Below are 26930 nucleotides of genomic sequence, written 5' to 3' on the forward strand. Positions count from 1 at the left end.
AGCCTTTTGCCAGGCAGGGATTCCCCAGAAGAAGCGCATTGGTGGGGCATATTGGTGATGGGAATGTGGTGGAGGGAATAAGGTCAGTGGAGGTTAGACAACCCCGACACATGTTGTATGGACAGGTTTGAGACTGACCCCAGGACAGGTCTCAGGAGACAGACCTGGGCTGGACATGTAGATTTTCTTCATCAGCATGTAAAAGGTAGTCAGTCAGATTAGTCAAGGAAAGAGTACAGAGCTAGAAGAAAAGAGATGTGAAGACAGACCTTCGAAAACCTGAATACCAACAGGTCAGGAAGAAAGATGGGCTCTGCCCAGCATGGAGAAGGAACAGATGGGAAGCAAAGGAAAAAAAAAAAAAAAACAGGAGAGAACCACAGGAGGGGACCAGAGGAAGATGGTTCAAAAAAAGAAATGCTCAAGAGTCCGCTTTGATAAGAACAACAAAGGGCAGGTTTAGTGATTGGACCACTGCCCATCTTAGGGAGTCAGAAAGTGGATGTGGAAATCATTCTAGCAGAGAAGAGAGTGACAGAGGAGAGTTCTGTGAGTCTGGACCAGAGCTGAGCGGGGAATGAGGCTGTGGGGCTGGCCACCAGATCTTGATGGGCTTCCATGCCCTGCCTGGCATGGGCTTTGTGTTGTAGGCAACAGGGAATAAATACAGAGGCCAATTCATTATTTTTCTTTTAGTGTAAGTCATTTGCAAAAATGGGGGTAAAATTTACATAGAATGAATGTCTGGATCTCAAGGGTTCAATTCAAGGGTTTTTGGCAAATGTGAAACCGTGTAACCAACACAGGACCAGGTTGAAGTACTTCTGTCACCCAGAAGCTTCCCTCCAGCCTGGTTCTCATGACTCTCCATGTCTGGAGCAGCTGCTCTTTTCATTCCTATTCCACAGATTACTTTTCTCTTTTTACATTTCATATAAATTAGACTGTGAGGACATAAGACTTCGTCAGGCTTCTTTTGAACAACAGAATGTTTTTGGGATTTATTCGTATTTGTTGAATGAATTAGCAACTCATTCTCTTTTGCTGAAAGAGCATTATTATATAAAGTACAATTTGCTGAATCATTCTTCTACTGATGGACATTTAATTTGTTATAAGGTTTTGGCTATAATGTTGCCAAAGCATTGTTCTGCAAGACCTGTTGGCATATATTTTCATTTAGCAAATAGCAAGGGGTGCAAATATATTAAAAGGTAAGTATATTTCAATTTTATAAGAAACAGTTTTCCAAAGCAATCTTGTCACTTATGAGCACCATTAATGTTCCAGTTCAAGTTGTTTCACCTTCTTGGTTTTTTCCACATCATGTATTCAGTCTTTCAAAATTTGAGCCATTCTCAGGAGCATGAAGTGGTGTCTCATGGTGGGTTTAATTTGCATTTCTCTGGTGATTAAAGATGCTGAACACCTTTGCAAATGCTTGTTATTTGCATTATCTTCATTTGTTAAATGTCTGCTCAAAACTATTTCCCATTTATGTTTGATATATGTATATGTTGAGGGAAATGATAATTGGCACATTAGATGTTGGAAGCAATTGGTATTGTAGCCAGAATTAGACAGGCAGTCAGTATAGATAGATAAATCCAGTCAGGTCGGATCAAAGAGGCCAATTTTGAGTGAGTCTGGGAAGTTGGAGGCTGTGGACTGAAATGTTAGTTCCTTCAGAGCCCTTCCTCCACCCTTTTCAAGAACCCGCCCCTGCTCCAACCTGTTGCCAAGGTAACCTGTCCCAGGAATTGCCCCTCCCTACAGGGTTGTTAATGTTGTTAAACCTGATTCCCACTTTTGGGCCATCCCACCAAGCATTCCTGGGTCTAGTCACTTACGCAGGAAGGAGGAAGACTAGAGGAAAAAGGCAGGAGAACAAAGGAAGCCTGGGACATATAAAAAGGGCAGAACACCTCACTTCTTGGGATACCAGGATATAAGCTATGGCCCCCTTCTCCCTCCCAGGAGAAGTCCATGTTATTCTTTTTTACATAAATCCTGCTTTATATGCTTGCCTCAGTGTGCTTCTGTCCTATTCAGACTTCAACATGTGAGGAAGTAGGACTCATCACCCATAACAGGCAGCATCAGTATTTGCTAACATTCCAAGTGGGTTTAAAATAGAACCATTTATGCATTTCGTCTCAATGGGAAAATTGAATAACTGAAATAGAAAACCTCACCTCTGCAGTGCACTTTGTTGATCTGGTTCCTGTTTCAACCCTGGAATTAACTGGATCTGTGACATGGGTTTTCTTTTCCTTTTAACCAAAAAGATCTGCCCTTTAGTTTATAGACTGATCCAACCTTCAAAGAGCTTGATAGAGGATAAACATAATGGATAAGATTAAGATTAAAGTTATCTGACTTTACATATGAAAGACTATTTCCATATTTAGTAGTAGATGTTGTCATAAGTACAGAACAGACACATGCATGGACTGTTTTTGAGCTGTACAGCGGGAGTGAGCACATGCACTGTAAGGGAAGTTCTGTTCTGGAGTGTGGGCACTGGGAAGCAAGGGCCAGTGTGGGCATCTTCTCTCTACCTGTATTCCCAGCACATATGCATAGCAGAACTCACCCCACCTTGATGCTAAATCATCCTTGTGTTTTCCTTATCTATTTTAAAGCGGATGTCCAGAATACATTTCTGATATGTGTCAGTGTCTTTGTGGGAGGTTCCCTGAATGCACAGTTTTGAAAGTAGGCTCTGAGGTGACAGCGAAGTCCACCTTCCGTGACACCTTCTGGCCTGTGTCACAGGCATGCCTGACTGATTTAGGGCCCCAGGGAGCCAAACTCCAATCACAACGCGATGCACCTGGAACATATACTACATTAACGTTTAAGGAAGTTCTCCTTTCTCTTACAAAACAGTAAGGCACAGGGGCAACAGGGCTGGACAGTGCTGGTGAGAGCCCAAGAGCACAGTGAAGGCCTAGCAGGAACGCCACACTGTGCACGCGCCTGGGCCCCACGGTGCACGCGCACGTCCTGGCGGCCCGGCCGGTGCGCGCGCACGCCCTCGCGCACGCCCTCGGCTTCCTCCCAGAGCTTGGTATCGGCGACGCGCGCGGCAGATGGAAGGGGTGCTCGCGGAAGTCCTGCTGGAGCAGAGCTGGGACCCCCGGGCCCTGTTCGGGACGCTGTGCCGAGGGGAAGCGTCCGTGGAGCGCGTGGAGACGCTGCGCTTCCTTCTGCAGCGGCTGGAGGACGCGGGCACGAACCCGGGCGCGCTCCCGGAGGCGGCGCGCGAGGTCGCCACCGGGTACCTAGTGCCGCTTTTGCGCGGGTGCCCGGGCGGCGCCGACCCCGACCCCGGCCCGCCGAGCCAACGCCGGCGCGTGCTGCGGGCGGCGGGCGCGGCGCTGCGCTCGTGCGCCCGGCTCGCGAGGGGCCCGCCTCTGGCTGCCGCGCTGGCTGAGGAGGCGCTGCGGGACCTGCGGGTCGGGCGGTGCGCGCCGGGCGTCGAGGCTGCGGTGGAGGTGCTGGCCGCCGTCGGGCCCTGCCTGCGGCCCCGCGAGGACGGGCCGCTGCTTGAGCGCGTGGCGCAGGCCGCCGTTGCCCTGGCGCTGGGCGCGGACGGGCCCGGGAACGCCGAGGACGCGGGGGCGCTGGCGGCTGCGCGGCTGCTGCCGGCGCTGGGTCAGTGTGGCGGGGCGGCGCTTCGGGCCGTGTGGGGCGCGCTGGCCGAGCCGGGCGTCCCCTGGGAACCGGACCGCGTCGGGCTAGAGCTGCAGGTGCTGAGCGCCCTGGCCGAGAAGCTGCTGCCTCAGCCCGGCGCCCGCGACGTGGGCCCCGACGCGCGGCGCTGCGGACGCTTCTGGAGGACGGTGCAGACGGGCCTGGGCCGCGCGGAGGACGCCCTGACGCGCAAGCGCGCGCGCTATCTGCTGCAGAGGGCCGTGGAGGTGTCCGCGGAGCTGGGTGCCGACTGTACCTGCGACGCTCACGGGGGAACAGGTATTCGCTCCCTGGCCCAGCCCCACCCATCCCGCTAGCTTCCGCAAGCTGTTCAGAATTCGGTCATTCCACATGGCACCATAGAGCCTGGCAGCCTTGGGACCCTCTTTTCAGAGGCTGTTCTGCCAAGTGACAAATCTCTGAGGTCGGGAGCAGTCGACCCAAGCAAGGTGGAATGCGACGCCCTTTGAGTTGTTGGGCTGAACCCATGCAGGATTCTACAGACCCAAGTGGGCACTGTATCGTGATGGGACTTTCCACACTGAAAGATGTACCTGTGCTCGGGAAATGAACGGAGGCGTGTGTGTTAGAATTAGCATCATTCTTTGGAAAGGTCACTAGGTAATTCTCAGGAGCAGGATTTACTGATATTTGCTGAACATGTTTCTTAAGTTAGCTTTTTAAGGGTACTTTTTAAACATTTGAGTCCTTGCTTCTCTGAACAAGTGGAGATGTGCTAGCATGGCCTGCCGCCTTTGGGTTGGTAACTTTTGATTGGTTTATCCAATGGTCTCAAGTTTCTGAACTAAGTCAAAAACAGATCGACTCTGAATTGTCTTAATAGAAACTTGTTTTTCCAACTGTAATTACTACTCATTTATTGCAACAAAGAATTTTTGTTTGGATAAAGTTGTGAAATTAGACTTTCATATAATTTTAAAACATTTTAAATATTTGAGCAATCTGCAGATGGGTGCTCAATCCTTAAGAGTTTTCACTGGGAAGACATTTTTTTAAAAAGTTATCAAAGTGAAACTCATTTATTGTAGGGGGTTTTAATACTATACCCCAGTTTCTCAGCTTCAGAAAGAAAACACTGTTATCTCTTTATTATACTGAATATTTTGATATTTACCCCTGTGACTTGAAATAACATTTCTTAGATTGTAAAACCCACCGTGAAGCTCTTGGTTAAATTAGTGTTGTGCACTAACATGGTGGTGGGTGCTGTTCACAGGTGATCAGTGTAGTACATTATATCACACTTTGAGGAAATTGAATCATGCTTCCATTCCTGCAAGTTTCTCTTATAATTGTCATTTTAAATGTGTTTGGTTCTCTCCACACCAATCGTGATTCAGCCCTGAGTTCTCAGCCTGGTGTCTAGATCTTTCCAGAGCCAGACCTGAAGGCATTTTGGGTTTCCCTGAGGAGCTGCCCTAGGGTCTTCCACTTGCTGACACTGGATTGCTTCTCCCTGTGCCTGGGGACAGCTGGCTGCCTAGCTCTGTCTCCACCATCCTGTGGGTCCCTTCCCCTGAGTCCTGTGTTGGTGCTTCTGCTTCCTGTACTTAGTATCTCACTCACTGCCATGGTACATTCTGTAGTTTCCTGGGATGAAATCTTTAAAAGTGACATGTCTGATAATTCCATCAAAAGATCCTTTATGGCTGATAACATTTTTTTAAAAATATTTTTTAGTTGTCAATGGACTTTCTTTATTTATATGTGGTACTGAGAATCGAACCCAGTGTCTCACATGTGCTAGGCAATTGCTCTACCACTGAACCACAGCCCCAGCCCAGTTGATAACATTTTTATTTCTAGTATTTCCATTTTAACTTTTTTTTTTTTTTTTTTTTTTTACATTTTTGTGCAGTCCTAGGGATTGAACCCAGGGGTGCTACATCCTTGGTCCTTTATATTTTTTATTTTGTGAGACAGGGTCATACTAAGTTGCTGAGGGTAGCATCAAACTTGTGATCTTTCTGCCTCAGCCTTCCAAGTGTCTGAGATCACAGCTCCACTTGAGCTTAAAGACCCTCGTCTGCTCATCTGCTTAAGCATATTGGTCACCTTTCCAATTTTGTTCTTTAATGTGTAGTGATTTGCCAGTCTGACACCTGGACAGCTGAGTTTAGTTCTGCTTGTTTAACCTTTAGGGCATGGAGCCACTTCTCTGTGTTATGGATCAGTAGAGCTTATGCCAGTGTCTGTTGACAGATGGGTATACCCCTGCTTCCTAGGCCCTGTGTGTGGCCGAAGCCACCCTGTTTGGTTTTGTTCTTGCCTTCGGGCAGTGGTTGTGGCCACCTTGTGCTTGGTGTGGGTCCTGGAGGGCTCAACAACTTTCCACAGCCATGTGCCTGGGCCATAGCAGGGGTCTTTTGAGGCCCCCAGGGTTACCCGTGTTTGTTGCTGGCTGCTGGGTTTGAGGTGGGGCAGCCTTTCTGTTTCTTCTTCTCTAGCCTTATCTTAGACCCTGCATGCTTCAACCTTGGGGTTCCAGCTCCTCTGCTCTCTCTGCCCCCTCTTCAGTGGCACATAACCGCCTCCCACCTGGCGAAGGCTTAGAATTTCTGTGCCCTCTCCTTGTAAGCTGCATTCTGCGTGGTTCTCTGGGAGGCCTTGGGCACCAGTGTTCTGCCCTCCCTGTCAGGTGGCCAGCAGGAGCAGGACCTTCCCCAGATCTCAGTGCAGGCTCAGGCTGCAGGTCTTCTTCCCAGAGGCTGCCAGTCTTTGTGGCATCAGGGCAGGGCAAGGGTGCAGGCATGGGAGGGCTTGCGGCCACAAATCTGGGTGGCTGTGGGGTCTTGGCGTTGCTCACCAGCAGTTCTTCTGTAGTGCATGCAGGACACTGTAGTGAGTCCCTCTGCCCCTCAGACTAAGGCAGGCCTGCATACCCACTCTTAAGAGATCACTGCCCTGCCAGGGTCCTCCTTGGAGCACTTGGGGAGGCTGGGTCAGCAGGAGAGTGGGTATGGACTCTTGGGGGTTCCCAGGGCTTCCAAGCTGTCGTGCCAGCCCACCCTTGACCTTTAAAACCCATTAAAATGCTGTTTTTAGAAAGTGCTCCTTTGGTGGCTGCTGCTTCCTGGGTGCTCAGCCAGAGCAGTGTAGGGTTTCTCTATTCTTGGAGAGTCTTTTGGAATTCCCCTGGTGGCCCCCCCTAGAAGCTTAGTATTTTGTAGCTTATCCAGCCTTTTTTCTCCATGGCATTGGTGTTTTCTCTTGGCCGTCTCCATTTTGTGCAGAAGTGGAGACCATACTTGTCTAAATGCCCTCGTTTTTGTCCTCACATTTGATTGATGGCTCCATGAGGGCAGAATTCTGTTTTAAAGATGCAGACCTACAGTCTCTGGAGGAGATCCTGGATCCTGTGTGGGAGGTCAGGCTCTGGGCCCTGCTTGGCCACAGGTCTGCTTTCATGCTGGTGCTGGCTCCTGGGCCCCTACTGAGTGCTTCTGTTGTTGATTTCCTCCTGCTGTTTTCTGCTCTGGGCACCTCCTGGATTGGTCTACAACATCTCTTCTCTCCCAGGGTTTTCTGTGTCTTTACTCCCTGGGTGATTTCTTTCATGTCCAGCCCTTTCTTGTTTTTGCTATCAAGTTTAGTTCTCATGAGATCTGTTTGTTGTTTGTTGGAATGTCCCTTTTAAAGCATCCTGTTCCTGAGTCTGTGAGCAAATCCTGGATATGGGATCCTCTTCAACGTAGCTGCTCACCTGCACCTGGGGAAGCTCCTGCAGCAGCCAAGTCCTTTGATGGCGGATCGTGCAGTGCAGATCCAATTGTTGCTTGTTTCCCTGTGTCTACTTGAAATTATCTTTTCTCCAGTTTGATTTTTAAATTCTAAGTTTTATTGCTATTTTCCTTCTCGTTTTTTTTTTTTTTTCAATTCTTCTGGGATGTTGGCCTTTGAAAAACCTTTCCTGTTACAGTGAGGGTCTTGGGGAGGTGAGTTGAGTTTATATGTGCAGATCTGTCATTCTTATCTTAATGAACAGAGGACAGCAGCACACTTCTCCTTTTGAGATTCCCAAACTTCCTATCCAGGTTTAGGTGCAGGGACACCCTCCTTTATTAGAGAGTACATTTGGTAATAATGGCATTAGTGTAAGAATTACTATTATGAAGAAAACTGTTAGATTTGCAAAATAAATAACTAATTTTTTTTTTAACTGTATTAGGCCCAAGTCTGTTTTGGTGGTCTGAGAAGAAAAAAGATGAGCTTCTAAAATTTTGGGAAAATTATATTTTAATCATGGAAACTCTAGAAGGAAATCAGGTAAGTGTTCTCATATTTTTGCAAATCCCATAGTACACATGATTTTCTCTTTTTCAAACATTAAAAGTAGGGAAGAAAGACCAACTTAGAGATAGCATGATAGAAGCCAGGTGTCCTTTGTTTTCTGGCACAAATGCAATTTACAAGAGCATGTAAATTATTTCAGGAAAGTGAAGAATACTTTCAGCTGACTCATGTTACCATCTTTGACTTCCCTTGGCATTCTCAAACTTCAACATCAACGTCACCTAGAGGGCTTGTTATAAAATATGAACTACTGCCCCAGCCCTAGACCTTCTGATTCAGTAGGACTGAGATAGCTCCCAGGTAGTGTCTCTGCCGCTGTCCCCTGGTGTGTAAGTCCAATCTGTAAGTCGCAGTCCAAGGGGCCAGCTTCCTTGCAGAGTCCTGTGAGATGTCAGTCCACCTGTGCACCAAGCATTGTTGGTGGATCAAAGTGGAGAATGACTCAGGTGCTGAGGAGCTGGACATCCAGGGTGAGAAGCATTTCTGAATCAAGTAAACTTGTGGGGTTTCTTTGGTCTGTAGGTACATAAAACCCCCACTACTTATTTTAGAAACTCAGATTTGCGCATACTTTGAAGGACATCTAAGTCAAATCTAGCAAAAGAGCCAGAGCATGGCCCCAGGCAGGAGGAACACTGAGTTGGGAAGTGGCTGCACTTCCGCAGGCTGACCTAGCATAACTTGAGTTACTGGAGAAAGCTTCAGTACCTCTCTTTTAACCTCTGGGTCCATCCCTTCCTGCTTCCAGGTCAGTCAGGATGCCCTGCCATCACATGGGCTGCTGGCTGTGAGTGTAGGCACCACCCTAACTGGGCTCTGGGCTGCACGGGTTGGCTCTGCCACCTCAGGCCGGAGGACTGGAGTCGTGCCATGGTCCAGAGGTGGAGGGATCAGGCCCCCAAGGCCAGTTTCACCAGGGTAAAGTCACAAGGTCTGCTGTCAACGAATAGACGCCTGAGTCCTTAAAGATATTTCCATTTCATGTGATTCTTTGCTCTTATTTTTAGATACATGTTATAAAGCCAGTCTTACCAAAGCTAAACAATCTGTTTGAATATGCAGTGTCAGAGGAACATGGTAATGATCACTTTCTTTTTTGCTTTTTTTTTTAACTAATATTTCTAGTCCCCCTGTACCACCTGATTTTATAACTAATCCCTATTTATTGTAGAAAATTGGGAAAAATTACTACAATGTAAGGAAGAAAACATGAATCATCTGTAGTGTTGCTGCCGAGTGATGGCAGCTGTCGACAGGCAGATAAGACGCTAGGTCCCTTTGTCTGTAGGTTCGTCACACTCAGTAGTGTCTGTGCCACCTTTGACCATCTCCTTAAATAGCTTTAAGTGGTGGCAGGGTTTTCTGTAGTTCAGAGCTAGGATTAATTTGGTTTTTTAACTTTTGGTCATGAAAAATTCCATGCATGTCTATAAGGGAAAGAGCTGTGGGATGAAGCCCTTCCCACTACTGCGGATGTGTGTCCTATGCCTCAACCAGGTGCCATAGTCCTGGCGTCCACAGGCATTTCACAGTAGGTCCTTAAAAGACAGGGATGGTTCTTAGAGCTTTAAAGATGGTGTGTGTTGTGTGTTAACAAGAGCTCTTTGATAGGAATATACACCCTGACTGCTTTCCATTTTTGGGTTTTTTGTTTTTTTCTTTTTTTTTTTTTGTGGAGGTGCTGGGGATTGAACCCAGAGCCTTAGTGCATGCTAGGCATGCACTCTACCAACTGAGCTATATCCCCAGCCCCTCCATTTTTATTCTCTATATCTATTACATATATAAACATATGTTTATCTTTTTGTTAGAGCATTGGGGTTCTATTATAGTCATGTATTTTAGCCTTCTTTGGAAAAGAAAATTCTAGAATATAAGTGTAAACATGTTTTTTAAGCCTTTGATTGCCGCTGCATTAGGAGAACTTTCTAGGAGAAATACGGTGAAACTTGAGCTTCTGAAAATTATTTTGTGAAATTGAGTTTAGATCAATGAAACAGCTAAATTCAGGCCAACAGTGTTTTATATTTATAAGAATGATAAAGTGCTGCATTATTGTGTTTACACATGAGGATTAACCTGGGTAAATGGGTTTTAGCGCCTGCTCTAGATAATTATGACTTTAATAGTTTGACCCCCAAGGAATTGAGCTTTTCTCTGCTGATTGCAGTAGCTGTTTCCTGAGATGCTGGGATTTTTCACAGACCATAAGCATCCATGTCCCCACCTGGGGCTAGCATTTAATTGGATCCTGTTGTGGCTGCACTCATGCACTTACTATTAAAATGATGCTCTTATTACCACATTTTGCCCACAGCTCTTGGCAAACCAAATCAAATAACAGTGACCGATTTTGAAAAATTACCACCGCCAGAGTTGAACAAGCATGTTCATATAAATTACAAATAATGACCAATTTATTTATAGAATGTCATGAATTAAAAATCCCGGATATTTTTTCCTACTAGAATTAAAGGAAATTTCATGAGTCATAAAAATATCTCTAAAGTACACAGTTTTTCTGTCTTTCATTTGCTCACTCAATTACATTTTCACTTAATAGATATTTACTTAGCAGGCAGTTCATGTTAAGCACAGGGGACAGAGTGGTAGGAGAGGTGCAGTGCCTTTTCACTAGAGTTTTGTCTTCTATGGAAAACGAGGTTTGATTTTAGGTCCTTTGGAAGGAGCAGAGAAGGCTGAGGTGGAGTGTAGGGTGCGGGGTGTTCAGCGGAGGCCTCTGCTGGGTGTGCTGTCTAAGCGCCTACAGGGAGACAGCACAAGCCCCTGGAACTGTGGCTTGTCAGTCCGTGGCTTGTCCAGCCTCCTGGGAGCAGTGGGAAGCTGCTCCAGGGTTTAAGCAGAGGAAGTGATGGTTTCAGATTCCTGTAGGAAAACTGGATTGAAGTGGGTCAGAGAGCTGGTTGAAAGCAGCACCCCAGATCTGAAGCTCCCCCTTGCCCACGAGGGGTAACATTATTTTTGTATACCGAAGCATGTTTCACATTTGTTTGTAGTCCTTTAAATGAACCTATCTGAATACAGAATTCTGAACACCAACATTATTTTGGTTATTTAGCAGACGCCCTTGGATGTAGTAAAGCAAACTCACTTCCGTAGCGATAGTGAAGCAACGTGTCTGTGCACATATCTGTGCATGGACAGGGCCCAGTGTCAGCATTAAATGTTTATCTCCGCAGGCTGCTGGCTATTTCACCCCTCCTGGCACATGTGTGTTTATAAAAGAATGTTTGAAAGTGAGAATAAAATCCTGGCCAAAGAAGGTGTTCTCCACTTTCTGGAGCTGTATGAATCTGAGTGTCTTCCATTTTCACCAGACTTTTCCGAGGTAACACACCTTCTCCCTCCTCGCTGCCTTGCCAGGAGAGGGACATGCATTTGTTTTGTCGTGTCACCATGGTCTCAGGAAAGCGCTTGGGACACCGCATCAGCGACTTTCAGTTACAGAGTGCACACAGCATACCCTGTTTCTCTGAACCAGCTCTAACTTTAGAAGAATAGGGGGACCATGGCTCTTTCAAACTAGGCTCCTGGGAGCCAATGGTAACCCTACCCTGCTTGGGAACAGCTGTGTCATCTGTTGACACACTGACTGGGGGCCGCCTGCAACGTGGCCCTCGTAAGGAAGTAGTCCTCTGCCATTGTTCTTCAGACTCCACCTGTCCAGAGTGTGAGAGCTGATGTTGACGCTTTTGCGTGACAGTGTCCCCCAGCTGTGTTGCTGCCCTGTGTTATACAGAGCTGGCCTCCTGGTTTCACTCCTTAGAGTCTGACCTCTGACTGTTAGGAGCCACACAGTGGAGCATGGCATAGTCCCTGTGACTCAAGATCCCTGCCTTGGGGCATGTAAGCCCCTTTGATTGACAGGTGGCCCGGTCAGTTCTTCCAGTCCCCTGGGTCTGTGCTCTTCTGTTGGACACGCATCATTTTTCTGTGTCTCCTTCCCGATTCACATGAGCTTGCTTTTTTGACTAGTGTCAAGTAGGATTTTGGGATGTGAATCTCCCCACTGAGCGTGGGGCTCAGTCCTCCCTGAGTGTCTCTGTTTTTCTTGTTACTGTCTTTGTTTCCCAGGTGTCTCTTCTTTCTGACCCACAGTGTGAACTCCCTAGTGTGCTGTAGGATTTTATGGGTGGGAAAATTCTGTCCTTTTTTTGTCATTCTGGTAGAATTAGGGTTCCCCCAGGACCCTCTTGAGTTCACTGCTGCATGAGAGTCCCTTTGCTGACCACAGTTCTTCTGCCTCCTCGTGGGCCCCAAGGGGGGGTGTCACCTTCCACATGTGCAGTTAAAACTCCACTGCCTCTCTCTCTCTTTTTTTCAGTTTATTATTGGACCATTAATGGATGCCCTTTCAGAGAGCTCTCTCTATGGCAGGTAAGCATTCTGTCACCTAGCAGTAATGCAGGACGACGTATTGACATATAGGTTTGACATTTTGAAGCATAACCAGATTGTTTAACCTGTTTAGTGCATAACCTATGTTGCCTTATGGAAAATGAGCATTTTTCCCCTAAATCTTATAGTGCTGTATTTGTTATTCTTCTGACCTTCTATTATTTACATCACATGTTCCTTCTTGCTTGTTCCTTTTACCGTGAACTCTTTCATTTTGGGCTTTTGAGAGCCATATTTTATATAGCTCATTCTCTTTGCCTGCTCCTGCTTTCTGCCGCTCTGAAAATTGTGGTGACTTTGGCCAACTAACACTTTGAACCTTGTTTTTTTTCTTTTTCTTTTAACTTTTTCTTTTCCCATAAGTTTCACACCAGTAGAAAAGTTCTGGGAATAATATAAAGAATTCCCACTTATCTTCATCCTTGTTCTCCAGATGTTAATGTTCCACCATGTTTGCTCAATTGTTACCTCTACCTGTGTGCTTGGTGTGTGCAGCTTTTTCCTTGTCTGTTTGCTGACCAGAGTTAGCCATATAGATTTATTTCATTAGCTGTCCATCCATTTATCCACCCATTCATCCATCTATCTGTTCATCCACCTATCCATCCATCCATTCATCCATCTACCTGCCCATTCATCCACCTGTCTATCCATCCATCCATTTGCCCATCCATCCATCCATCCATCCACCTGTCCATCCATCTGCCCATTCATCCATCTGTCATCTGTTCATCCATCCATTTATCCACCTGTCCATTCATCCATTTGCCTATCTGCCCATCCATCCATTCATCCACCTGTTTACCTGTCTGTCCATCCATCCATCCACCCACCCATCGATTTACCTGTCTGTCCATCCTAAGAACCATGGATTCATTCCAGTATATCCAACTTCAGTCCAGAACTGCAGGGTCACTTCTGACCTTTTTCCTTTCCACCATTGACAGTGACTGTCACGATTCATAAAATGTCCACTTATTTGCCACATCTACCTTTTGAGAAACTTAGCTGTGAGTAGTGTTGGTCAGGGTTGTGCCTTGGCCTTGTTTTTTGAAGAATTATCTGTTCTCCTAAATTATGTCTTAAAATGCCCTCCTTTTGAATTGTGTTGTCTTTCTAATGTCAACTAACAAAATTTAAAGCTCAAGTGTTCTGTTTGGTATGCTGCTAAACAGAACCCCCCATGCCAGTTTCTGTAAGAGTTTCTGATGTCAGTGCCACATTGTGCTGATTCTCAGTGTCTGTGTGTAAGTATTAAGGGAGCATGGCAGTGTTTGATGTGCTGGTGAGCTTCAGTCTTTGCCCAAGTCTTTGCTGTAGGGTGTGCTCTGAGCTGAGCACAGCTGAGGAGCAGGAAGGCCAGTGAGGGAGTCTCAGTGCTGCCAGGAGTGGACACAGCTCTTCCCAGAGCTGCAGGGTCCAGTTAGCAGACAGTGCTCCTGGCAGAAGCATGGAGCAGAAACGTGGCTTCAGCAGACGCCAAGAATTAGACACTCTAGCAGACGTCATTTATTACCGATGTCTGTCTTTGCTATGAATTTTTTTAATTTCAGGCCTAAAAATTAAAGTCATTGAATTCAATGTTGGAAGCAATAAAATAGAGTTTACATTTGCCATTTTAGGCTACTGCTTTTCAAGGGGCCGTTTAGCTAGATGTACAGGGGCCAAGTGGAGGCTCTCTTGGTGGGTCCTGCCTCCCTAGCGGGGCATGACACCTGCCCACCTTCCCACAAGCCCTGCCGTCTCTGTAACCAGAAACAGCCTCAGAACTTTGCTGAAGAATTCAGGGCAGGTTCAGAAAAAGCAGGTTTTCTGATCATGTTAGTGTAGAAAGACTCTAGGGCCGAAGTCTGTGTAGACTGGTTTGCATATACTCACTTGTAAGTGGATTTAAATATGTTTTTTTCTCCCTTCTTTGTCTGTAGGTCCCCAGGCCAGCTGGTAGGAAGTGGTTCTCCATTGGGATTAAAGTTACAGAAGTTTTTAGTCACTTATGTTTCTCTTCTTCCAGAAGAAATAAAGAGTATGTGTCAGAAAAGAGGTTTTTCAACTTTCGAACACTTTATCCGTTTCTTGATGTTATCAGCTTGTTGGTGTGCGCACTGCCATGTTACCTGTCATTGGTGCTCTCTAGGACGAGCCACTGGTCACGGTCATCCAGGATCTGTCTAAGCCAGCAGGCGCTCTGCCTTGGCAGATATGCCACTGAGGTGCTGGCATGATCAGCCTTTGTGAGGTGGGGGTGCTGCGCTTGGTGGTCTTCTGTGACCTTCTGCTCTGCAGTTCAAGATTAGTGAACTGTATGGAACAACTATAGGCCCTGGTTGTAAAGAACACTTATGAACAGAATATCCATTGTGGCCGTTTTCCTGCAGTTGCCACTGGCTTAGAAAGATAAGAAAAAATACATGTGTTTTATAGGAGACCTGTGTCCTAGAAGCCACCTTCCACTCAGATTGGGGGTTTGCTCTTCTTCCCAAGGAAGTGAGCGGTCGCAGGTGCAGGTACCGTGGGCGTCCCTGGCCGAGCAGCCGGATGCTGTGCTTTCAGGTCCTTCCTTCAGTCCTGCTCTGTGAGCTAGAAGTTGACCCAGGCTGTGGGATGCTTTTTTGTCCTTTGTAGTTAATCTGCAAGCCAGATGACCAGATGACCAATGATTCTTTCAGTTTAAAACTCAGGAGAAAGGGAAACATGGTCTGTTTCAGTCATTATTATAAGTTTTACAGAAAGTCAGTGGTTTCGCTTGCTTTTTTAAAACAGTTGATGGAGAATTCAATTTGGAGCCCTGCTTTAGTTGTAGTGTCTGGCCTCCAGCCACCCACATGGGCCACACCCCAGTGCCACCAGGTGGGGTCAGGGTGCCTGGCATTCATGGCTCAGCTGGGCTTGGTAAGTCCGTGGGATGAGCGTGAGGCAACTCACTGTCTCCACACCCTGAGGTTTCATGAACTTGGTTGGTGTGCCCAGAAGAGAGAGTTGAAATCTTTGGTCAGTTCTTGGTGATTTTTTTTTTTTTTTGCAGTCACAGTTTCTGTGAATATATCTAGTTTTGTGTTGGTTACTTTAGAAGATATGAAATACATATAACCCCCATGGGCAATTCCGAGCTTTCTTAAAGTCCTTCTACAGTGCTGATCTGAGAAAGGGCCTTGGCTGACCCCCCCTCAGTCCAGAGGAGGAGGAAGGAAAGCACCATCCCTGAGTCTTGGGGAGAAGTGTCGGAGTCCAGGGCAGTAGGACAGCTATGAGGGAGGTGTGCTACTGAGGCCAGGGTCAGGCCAGCCTCCCGCTCCCGCCAGCTGAAGCCTTACTGCTAGTTTTTTCAAAAAGTGTACCTGCATGGCGACCTGCGTCTCCATGGCGCTGTGGGTGTCTTATCTTCCTAGATAGGAAGGAAACGGAAACTGAAAGAACATGGATTTTTTTTTTTTTTTTTTAAGCAACAACAGCTTCATTGAAATTCTCAGTGGCCCTTTCACAGGCTCAGTCCTGTGTTGTTAATTAACCAACAAGTGTGGTTGGTTGTCCTCACACTTGTTCGACTGCCACCCTATCTGATTCCAGAGTGTTCCATCAGCCCTAAAGCGACCTCCGTGCTGGTAGCAGCTCCCCCCCTCCTTCCCACAGCTCCCGGCAGCCGCCAGCCACTCTGCTGCTATAGCTGGACCTTGCGGCCAGGCGTCCCCTCTCCCTGAGCCATGTTTCTGAGGTTCATGCAGATGTCACCCTTCCTGCCCATGGTTGGCTCATGCCACCATGTGGGCAATGCCCATCTTGTCATCTCCTGGTTGGCTGGCAGTCACTTGCATGGTTTGTGCCTGTTGTTTTTGGTTCCCTTGGGTGTGGGGTCACAGGGTACGCCGATGGTGTCTTGGAGAAGCCCACTCTGTGCGGGTGGCTGCTCTGTTGGCACGCCCGTGCGCAGGTCCAGACTCCACGCTCCCCGGTCTCTGGAGCCCGCCACCCTCGATGTCCTCACAGGTGTGGAGTCACCTGTGGGATGGCATTGTGTTTCCCTCGTACCTTAGGGCACTGAGCGTCTCCCTGGTACTCTTTGACAAAGACGCCCTTTCCCCCTTTTTCCAGGTGGCTTTCTGCTCAGGTTCCTTCAGAAGATGACAAGCAGGCACTGGTGTGCGGTGCCTGTGCTCTTTCTGTCCAGGGCTCTGGCGAATGTCCCGCGGTGCAAGGCCCTGGGAGTGGAAGGGCTGCTGGCCCTCAGGTATAGGACTGTTCGTTTGCCTTTTCTGTCCATGTTTTTCCCTGTCCTCTAGTCCAAAGCATGTGGCTCAGTCAATGATTTTACACTATGTAGTTGAGCTCACTTTGTTTCATGAATTACTAATTTTAAATGGGTACAAGATATGTGCTCTTGGACTTTGACCATTTTAAGGCCAGCAAGATTTTTTTTATTGGTAAGTATAAAACTAAAGATAAAATATCAATGCATAATATTGATTAGAGTGTGTTTCAAAAAATGTAAAATTCATACTTTAAAAGAGTCTTCATTTTTAGTCTTATTTTTAGAAGAGATTTGTTACATACTGAAGTTGTAAAGTTATATCAGTAGTCACTGATGGTTAGCATTGTCTTTGGAATGTGGAAAGGGCTGCCCTGTGTCTAGGTGGCGGGTGTGGAAGGGTCCTCTTTGTTTGGTGGCAGGGATGTTCTTCGGTGCACCATGATCACACACCAGGTCCTGCTGCGGGGCGCAGCACAGTGCTATTTACTTCAGGCGGCTCTGCGTTTGGTGGACGTGGTAAGTGACCCTCCAAATTCCCTTTGTGGGTCTGTCTCAGGGTGTGGTTGTGGACAGGAGCAGCAGCCTGGCCCCGCACCTTCAGCAGGCTGTAGCTCTGCGGGCCCTGGGAACTTTGGTGAATTTACCCTGTCCTGGGGATGGGAGGCCCGTGTGCAGAGTGAGTAACTGGAGATGCTCTATCATAACCAGGTCACATGATGGTCATCCCTTTCACTTACAAATACTAAACAGTACTCTTCAAACTCCCTGCCTAGGAGCAAGTGTCCCTCTGCGATGTCTCTGCACTCCTCATGTCTCTGAGACAGGAGGAATCCTTAGGACGAGGAACTCTGCTGTGGACAGAGGTAAGACCACACTTGAGCGCTTCGAAGCTTTATAAACTCACTTTCTGAGTTGGCTCCTGATTGGTGGGTAGGATGCCAGGATCACCCTGTGGCCTGCCAGCAGGGACTCTGTGGCTCTGTGAGTGGTCCTCGAGTGGAGCTGGGACTGTGGGGGAGGGCTGACCACCTCTGTTTTCAGGGGACTCTGCACAGCTTGGCTGCCGCCGCCACCTCTTTTTTTTTTTTTTTTAAATGGGACTTAATTCACACTATTAATTTACTGATTTTAGCTCTTTTTTATTATATACTTGCTTGAGTTCTACCTCTTTTAAGGGTAGGAACCATACATTTAAAACATGTCTGTTCGGTGCCTAAGAGACTACTGAGGAGGAGTGATTTCCTTTTGAGGGCCGTTGGGACCATCGTTTATGGAGAGGAATGAGGGACCTGCCTGGATGGTGTGACAGGAGGTGTGACAAACCTGCCTTGGGTACAGGAGGATGAGTTGATCCCAGTGTGTGGATCAACTGGAATTAAGGAGGGTCAGTGAGAGGCCTTTAAACACTAGAATTCACTGTCTTAATCGTGATGCAACTAATTATATGGAATTAGAAAAAATATAGAACCATGTAAATAAACAAAAACCACCTGTAATGTTTGTTGTCAAACTGAATCCATACATTTTGGTTTGTTCCTTAATTTTATTTCCCATGAACATATGTACTCTTTCTTGCTTTTTGTTTAAGTGAAGGGCACTCAACCATTGAGCCACATTCTCAGCCCTTTTTTGTATTTTATTTATTTAGAGACAGCGTCTCACTGAATTACTTAGTGCCTCGTTTTTGCTAAGGCTTTGAACTCATGATCTCCTGCCTCAGCCTCCCGAGCCACTGGGATTGCAGTTGTGTGCCACTGTGCCTGGCTAATCGTGTATTTTTAAAAAGATGAATTAATATATTGTTACATAAGATATTCTTACAGTAATTAAGATTGCACGGTTTTGAATTTTATTTTTTGTTTTCATAAATCTCAGTATTTTGGCATTTTGCTAATAATCTTAAGTTGTGATATTTAAAAATTCAGTTAATGAAATATTTTGGTTTTAATCAGCTCTCCATTGGACTGGCTACAGTTTTTGCTCTCATAAACATACTGAGCATGGCATGTTCCCACAGGCTTTGACTTATCTACCTACACCTCTCTAGAGGGTGGGTTCGCAGGATTGGCACTGCTGGGTCTCAGCATCTTAACGTTCTTGCAGGACAGAGGGGAGCCTGGGGGTCTGGAGGTGCGTGTCCACATCACCACACAGCCCCCTGGCCTGCACGCCTCCCCCTGGGAGCTCTCACCACTGGTAGATGAGCATTTGTCTCTCTCTGATTACCTTGTGTTTTCGACACTCTCATGCTTCTTATTTTTCGTATATCCTCTGTGAATTGTCTGTTTCCATCCTTCCTGCATTTTCTTTTAGGGGTTTTAGTGTTTTTTTTTCTATTTGAATAAATTTTTTTTTAATATTGAGGGTATTGATAAGTTATGTATCTTGCAAATAACTTTTCTTGGTTTGTTTTTATACACTCAGCTTCACCTGCCTGACTAGGTAATGAATCTCTATGGTTTGAAGATTGAAATAATTGGCCAGGAACATCTTGCTGCTCTTGCTCTTCTGCCCTGCCTGTCCCTAAAGAAGTGGTAGCTTCTGATGCAGACTCTGCGTGCCACCCTTCAGACTTTAACTAAAGCGCCCTCATGAGTTTCAGTCAGCATGCAGAGGCCTTTCTCACGCTGTGCATGTGTAGTGTCCCCTGGGTCCTTGTGCTCTCTTCTTTCAGCTCCCCAATCCTGGGCTCCTGTTTGACCAGTCTTTGCTTTTACAGAGAAGGTGCCTAGGTAATCTTGTTGTTCACTTCTGCAGATCTGCCTGTAGGACAGGTTCTTAGGAGTGGGATTGCTGGTAAGGTGAAGTGCATATGTGGTTCTGGGGGTGTGGCCATGTGTCCCCCATGGATGTGTGTTAGTTTTCTTACCACAGATGGAGTGGCTGAAGATAGCATGTGTTTGTCTCACTCACTGCTGGGGCTTGGGAGTCTGAAGTCAGTTTCATGGGCTGAAACCAAGGTTCTCGGGGAGAACCATCTCCTCACCCCAGCTTCTAGAGCTGCAGCCCTTCCCCTCCCAGCCCAGCAGACCAGCATTTTCAAGTCTCTGCCTGGTGTTCATGAGAGCCAGGGGGTCCTCAGGTAATGCAGGGCTCCTTACTGGAATCCTCCACTGAATGATGGCCTGAGACCCTTTTCCCAGAAGGTGACATTCATGGTTTCCAGGGATGAGGGCCTGGGTATCTTTGGGTATTGCTGTGCCATGCACTGCAGACTGCTTGGGTTTCTCTTTGAACACTTGAACTTTCTCCAGGCCAGTGGAAGAGAAAGGTCATCTCAGTGTGATTTTGTGTCTGTTGAGGTTGGACACTTCTTCATCTAGTTTTCATTTTTGTTCTTAACTTTTTTTTTTTTTATTAGGAAAATTTAAAAATCCTTAAAGAGTCTAACAGCTTTTATGTGTCTGTCATCATCCAGTGCCATCACTGCTATGGCCGGTTTTCTTCACCTAGGACCTCTCTCTCTTCTTCCTTCCTCTCTTAATTATTCTGTGTCTAATCCTATCAGATTTTATTTCATCTATAAGTATTTTAGCATGTACTGCCAAAAGATAAGGCCTAAGATTTAGCCCCTTGCACCTAAAAAACTTGAGTGAGGGGCAGGGGTTTATTTCAAATACCCAGTAAACGAGTCTCCTGTCCTTGGGTCTGATGGTCGAAGTGTCTCTTCAGGTGTCCCCATAGGCCTCGCCCTGCAGTTGGCAGGTCTGGTTTGCACACTGTGGGCTCTAGTCCACCTGAGTTCATCTTGCCGTCTGGTGTGAGCGTGAGGTGGGAGTGGGAAAGTGCATGTATCCCTGGGCTGAGTCCAAGTGTCTGCTGCTACATGTCCTCCCTTTGGTTCAACAAGCCAGGCCTTTCTGTTTTATGTTTTTTTTTTTTTTTTTTATTAAGGATCCAGGTCTTTATTTGCTCCACTTAATTTTGGGTTTTGTAATCCATTCACATCTGCTTCCGTCCTCCTCCTCTTCCTCTCACTTTCCTGTAGCTGGCTTTGCTGATCTCCTGATACCTTGAATTCATTTACTGAGGACTATTTACCACCCTCCTCTGTACGCCAGGCATTCTGCCGGGCAGCAAGAGAAACATGGTGGCTGTCCTTGGATGCTTATGGTCTGGTGGCTTGTGGATGAACCCAAATTTTATTCTTTTGTTTGTTTGTTTGTTTAATAATGGAAGTACTTATGTACTGAATCAGTACATGTTTATGTATTGAATTGTCTATGTGGCTATAACAAAATACAATACCTGAGGCTGTGTACTTTACAAAGAGGTTTTTAGGCCCACAGTGCTGGTGGCTAAAGGGTCCAGACAGAGTGGTTCTGGCATTCTGAAGAGGCCCCTCTGTCTGTTAGAACATGGTAGAGGAATGGAAAGGGAGCTGGCCCAGGCAGAAGGGCCACATCTGTGCGATGGCTTCGCTGTGTGACAGCCTGCTGTCATGAGAACCCACTCCATGAGATTGACACCATTGAAGCCTTGCTGACTGGTCACCTTCCATTGAGCCCCACTCTTAGAGTCCCCACCCTCTCAGGGCTGCCCTAGTGGGGTCCACGCTTCTGTCAAAGGAACCCTTGTTGCACATTCAGGCCACACCCGCAGCCTGGCCTGAGTATGTCTTAGGTCAAGCTGGCTGTACCCTTGACTTTGTAATGTATTATTATTATGTCAACAATCTAGTTATTTTGCCTCTTACATGTAACTTTGGATGACCTTAACAGATGCAAAAAATATTTTTAAATGTTCTTTTTAAAAGGGAGATTGATTACATAATTATTTTCTTTCTTTCTTTCCTTCTTTCTTCCTTTCTTCCTTCCTTCCTTCCTTTCTTTCTTCCTTTCTTTTTTCTTTCTTTTCTTCCTTCCTTCCTTCCTTTCATTCTTTCTTCCTTTCTTTTCTTTCTTCCTTCCTTCCATCCTTCCTTCCTTCCTTTCTTTCTTCCTTTCTTTTTTCTTTCTTTTCTTCCTTCCTTCCTTCCTTCCTTTCATTCTTTCTTCCTTTCTTTTCTTTCTTCCTTCCTTCCATCCTTCCTTCCTTCCTTCCTTCCTTCCTTCCTTCATTTCTTCCTTTTCTTCCTTCCTTCCTTTCTTCCTTTCTTCCTTCCTTTCTTTCTTCCTTCCTTTCTTTCTTTCTTTCCTTCCTTCCTTCCCAGGAGTTGAACTCAGGGGCTCTTAAACACTTAGCCACATCCCCAGCCCTTTTTTATTTTTTTAATTTTAAAGATAGGGTCTCACTGTATTGCTTGGGGCCTTGCTGAGTTGCTGAGATTGTCTTCGAACTTATGATCCTCCTACCTCAGCCTCTGACCTCCTGGGATAACAGGCGTGTGCCACCACATCAGGCTACTTCCTTCATATTTGAACTCATTTATTGAAGTGTACATGAAGAAAGACACTGTAAAAACATATTTAAATTCGCATTAAAATTCATACTGATTAATGTTCAAATTCACAGTTACATCTGATCAGAGAATAATTGTGAAATCCTGTGACTTTTATTTTTGTTGGACTTCTAAGAGATGTAATGGAGTAGGGCTGCAATGGCATTTCTCTTTTAAGTCAGTATTTTTTAATACGTACACATGGTAAATAAGCTTGTGAGAAGGGTAGGAAACTTTAGGTGCAATTTTCATCAACTCTTACATTCTTTCAAAAATAAAAGTTCTTATTTTCATATAGGAAGCTGGAATGAGTCTTAATTTACGATTGTGATTTGTTTTATATAATGTGCTATTTTGTATAAAGACGTTGTTTAAGAATGCTTTCTCGGAAGGTACGCTTCGTTGTGTTAGTGGTACAGACATTGTCCTGTCAGGTGGTCAGCTGTGTCTCATGAGTGAGCCATCAACTGAACGCACAGTGCATGTAGACTGTATGCAGTCCTGCGCTGTCCCCTGAGAGCGTCATGGGGCCGTTGTACTGAGGACTTACGCTCAGTTTATTATGGAAGAAAGAAGCTGGCTTAGGGACACCAGCAAGGCTGTGTTCAGGTAGACTTAAGCCATCCATTCCGTGTCCCCTCCCAGCTCTGTGACTGGCTGCGTGAGAACGAGCTGTACTTCAGGCAACCCTCTGCCAGCGGCTCCCAGGGCCTGCAGGAGGCATCCTTGGCCACATACGTGAAGAACCTTGTCCAGGAGTACGTGAGGTCCCCTGCCTGGGAAGGTGAGTCTGAGGGCTGTGTGTGGACCGAGCCAGATGCTTTCCAAGAGAGCTTCACTGGCCTCTCAGATTCTGAAGCAAATGTGTGATGATTTGCTGATGTTGAACTTGAATTTCAGTCTGATCGTGTGAGTAGCAGAAGTTCTGCCCCCTGTTTGTACTTCAGCTGTTCTGAGACTTGTGATGTCACACTATTTCAGACGTCCAAAAGCTGCTGAGTCACCACAGTAGGAATTGGACACAAGGACACTTTATTTTTCATTAATAATTTCTATTTCTCACATATGGTAATTTTTTTCCCCATATTTTTTGTGGCTGCATTGTAGCTGTACACAGTGGTGGGATCTGTCCTCACACAGTGTGACAATGTGATGTGGCCAGTTCCCTCCCCAGAGTTCCTTTCCTCCCTTCCTCCTCCCCCTCTCCTACACTGGTTTCCCTTCCATTTTGATGACCCCCCCTCCCCTTTTACTTTTCCTCTCTGGCTTCTGCACATGAGAGGAAACATGTGACCCTTGATGGTCAGAGTTGACTCATTTCACTTAGCACGATGGTCTCAAGTCCGTCCATTTTCCTGCAGTGACATGATTTCATTCTTCTTTATGGCTGAATAAAACTCTAGTGTATATTCCATATGTTTTTCATCCATTGCTGGATGCCTAGGCTGCTCCGAAATAAATTAAATGGATTAATTTATTCTACAGCACTGATCCTGGAGCTAGATGTACAGACGTGTTTTGGAATCTGTGTAATGGAAAATACGTGGACACAGATTGATGTTTCTTGTTTTCAGAGTTTCCCTTTAGCATGCGCTGATTACAAGAAACAGTTTTAGAGAAAACTTTTTTTGAATGGATGGTGTTGTTAATTTTTTCTTTTTATCACATACTTAGTGAAGACCAGGATTTGGTCTGTGTTTGCGTGCCGGGGATCAAGCCCAGGCTTCACAGGTGCCTGGCAGGCTCTCTGCCACAGAGCTGTATCCCCAGCCACTGAAGAGCAGTTTTATAAAGACCCCTTCTTTGAGGACAGTATGAGAGAAAGAGTCTTAGCAGGCTCATTAATTAGAATTCTTTTTACATTTCTAATGCTTCCCCTTCATTAATGTCATTAGCGATAATTTGGTAAAATTGCATCTTTGAATTTAATGTGTCCTAAATTTCCTTTGTCTCAAACCAGCTCATTTTCATTTGCTGATTTCTCTAATCTGATCTTGGCATAGGTCTTAAATGATCAGATAATTATCCTTTCAGCATGCATGAGTTTATCTTTCTTGGAACATTTCTCTCTGTTGTGCTTTTCCTTGAGAGTTGTCAGGCCCGTAGAGGTGGGTGGAGGCCTGCAGCCTGGTCTTCGGGCCTCCACCCTGCCTCCCCTCTGCCTCCCCTCTGCCTCTTCTCACCCTTGCTCTGTTTCTCTGGGGAAATCTTTTCAAATGCTAATTTCTACCTTAAGCATTTCCCCTCATTCTTGTGTGGGTTGCCTTCAGAGGCTTCCTGGAGGGCAGACTCCTCTGCTGGGAGTCCTGGTCCCACCAGGACCATGGTGGCTTGCTGGGTGTGCTGTGTCCTGGAATGGGCAGGCCCTCCCCTTGCAGAGCCCTGGTCGCTCTCCTTGTTTGGAGGTCTTGTTTCCCACCTAGCTGGTCCTTTTCAGCCGTCCAGTCATCAGAGCCTGCTCTTCAGGGAGCCTGCTCCTGCTACCCTCCAGGGCAGTGCCCTGCTGTGGCACCTGCTCCTCTTCTCGGGGTTCTGGTTCTGTGTCCTTCCTAGCGTGTGATTGCTGCTTTCCTCCCGTGCTGCCTATAGGTTCCCAGGCATGGGGACCATGGTGTGGTCGGTGCGCAGATCAGTGTGAGGCATGCAGCACACGTGCAGTTGGTTTTGTTTTCACCCTGAGCATGTGATACTGACCCTCGCGGGCCATGGCTGTTGCTCTAGTATAAACATGAGAAGGAACTGTCACTTAGCTGTTTTGCCTCTGAAGCGGTGTCTCTGAAAGGTTTTGTTAATGCCTTGTAAACCTCGACTTCTGTCCCTCAGCAGGAGAAGGCGGCCTCATGCCTGATGGGCTAGAGGCCCGGCTGACGGCCACGATGGTATTGCTGGCGGTGGATGTGGAAGGAAAGAAGGCCCAATACAGGTAATGGACCTGGTGACAAGAACCCATCAGACATCTGATGCGTGTTCAGGCTCTTCAGTGCCTCGTGTAGAGCTAGCTGGTCCTGGGACTGGGCCACGACATTGGTAACACTCCGAAGAAGTGTTTAAAATTAACAGCCAGTACATAGGAAAGGGGACTTACTGGTGCTTTTAGGTTGCTAAGTTAAACACTAAATTAAATTTAACATTTTAATGTTTAATTAGAGAAGGTAAAAACCCCCTGGTTTTCTACCAGCATTAGAGGATTGGGCTGTGGGAGGCCAGCGTAAGATTGGGGGAAGGCATTACTGGATCTGACTCCTTTGTAAAATACATAATTTTAAAAAATGATAATAAGGATAAAGCTACATCAATTTTTTTTGTACTTTTTAAACACATCTGTTCTTTTTGACTAGTTTGTGTCTTGTTTCTCTGTGTCATGGAAGCAGGCCCTCAGGGTGACTTATGCCTAAGCTGGTACAGGTTCCCCAGGGCCTGGGGGTGGCAGCCGTGGTCCTGCCCTGTGCTTTCTGCTCTAGAGAATCACTATAATTGAGAAAGTAGAGACTGAGAGATTCACTGTGGGTACTGGGTACTTGGTCATCTGCAGGGTGACCTTGTATGTGACTCGGCTAACCAACCCCACAGAGTACAGATGGGAAATAACCCCTGTGCTTTGGAGGTGATTGACTTGGGCATGTTTTTTCACGTGTAGTGAAAAGCAGAGGACACAGAACGTGTTGAGGCTGTTCTTGGATCCCCTGCTGGGAGCCCTGATGAAGTTCGGTACAAATGCCTATGTGCCAGTGCCCAAGACTGACCGGTGTCTGCAGCTGCTACTGATGTTGTTGCACACATGCACGTCGAGGGGCTCCAGCGCCCAGGAAGGTGAGGACAGTGTCCTGCTCGGTGGGTCGCTGCATTCAGGAGAAGGAGAGCATCTCCTGGGGGTGTGGGCATCAGGGATCTGGGCTCCAGTGAGTGACAGGTACTGGTCACGCTGCATGTTACAGTGTTTCATTTGCTTTTTTAAAAAACTTATGCTTTTGCTTGTTAATTTCCAGACCACTGAAAATGGTCACTCTGTCACATCTGGTTATCAGGGTCTGTTTCCAGTTGCCACCAAGCTAGATGCTGTGGGAAGCAGGAGGCTGAGGCGTGAGTGAGGGGGTGATCCTGCGCTTGCTTTGCTTCTAATGGTGTAGGAAACACGTGGTGTAGGTGAAGGCACCGAGCACACTGCTCCACTCTGGCTAAGATGTACGGGCAACAGCGGAGACCTAGTGGCCTTCAGAGATGAGAGTTTTGATGTGTGAACCTCAGCTTCCAACCTTTTCTGACCAATTGCATTTGTAATTTTAGAAATTTACTGTTTAAAAATTCATTTATATGTGTGTGTGTGTGTGTGTATATATATATATATATATATATATAAAAGTTAGTGATATTGATATGATTAGATCTGAACTCATGTTTATGAAATATTGAGTCTAGTATCAAAATTTTGATATCCTCTCTAATGGGAGCAAAACCGGCTGCTGTGAACTCGACAGTCACTTGTTAGATTTTTGGCTCCTTCAAGGAATCGATTTGATCCTTTCAGCGTGTCCTGACAGTGACTGTTTGTCCTTGGGTTCTCAGCACTGGGTGAGGTCTTGCGCTTTGAAAAGTCCTGGCAATGCTTGATACAAGTGAGCGTGTGGGGTCATGTGTGCTGGACGCACGGTGACCACACCACCTGGGCCCTGGGCCCGCCCTGGGTGAGCTGGCCTGTTGCTCCTCAGGCCTCCTCCACGACCCTGCTTTGACTTTTCCTTTTCACCTGCATACAGTTTAGAAAAGGTTTTTCCCACATATGCTGGTGCTCTTTAATGACACTGATGCTCTTTTAAAACCACTTCATCGAGGTGTGATTGAGATGTTAAAAACTGTACTATTCCATGGGCTTTGAGT

At 46.4% G+C, this 26930-nt stretch overlaps 1 protein-coding gene across 1 annotated transcript in view; it reads left to right on the forward strand.

Moving 5' to 3' along the window:
* The first annotated feature begins 1082 nt into the window (after positions 1 to 1082).
* Tarbp1 (tRNA guanosine 2 -O-methyltransferase TARBP1) overlaps positions 1083 to 26930 on the forward strand; it is a 54661-nt gene continuing 28813 nt past the window's right edge. Inside the window, exons 1-12 of the mRNA XM_026412747.2 lie at positions 1083 to 3978; positions 7889 to 7986; positions 9021 to 9090; positions 11214 to 11362; positions 12359 to 12411; positions 14358 to 14455; positions 16519 to 16654; positions 17095 to 17191; positions 17449 to 17538; positions 22701 to 22839; positions 24879 to 24978; positions 25693 to 25865. Coding sequence (XP_026268532.2) covers positions 3096 to 3978; positions 7889 to 7986; positions 9021 to 9090; positions 11214 to 11362; positions 12359 to 12411; positions 14358 to 14455; positions 16519 to 16654; positions 17095 to 17191; positions 17449 to 17538; positions 22701 to 22839; positions 24879 to 24978; positions 25693 to 25865 — 2086 coding nt within the window. The 5' untranslated portion in view covers positions 1083 to 3095. The remainder of the gene's footprint in view (positions 3979 to 7888; positions 7987 to 9020; positions 9091 to 11213; positions 11363 to 12358; positions 12412 to 14357; positions 14456 to 16518; positions 16655 to 17094; positions 17192 to 17448; positions 17539 to 22700; positions 22840 to 24878; positions 24979 to 25692; positions 25866 to 26930) is intronic.

The sequence above is a fragment of the Urocitellus parryii genome, chromosome 9, assembly GCF_045843805.1.
Source record: "Urocitellus parryii isolate mUroPar1 chromosome 9, mUroPar1.hap1, whole genome shotgun sequence".
NCBI lineage: Eukaryota > Metazoa > Chordata > Mammalia > Rodentia > Sciuridae > Urocitellus > Urocitellus parryii.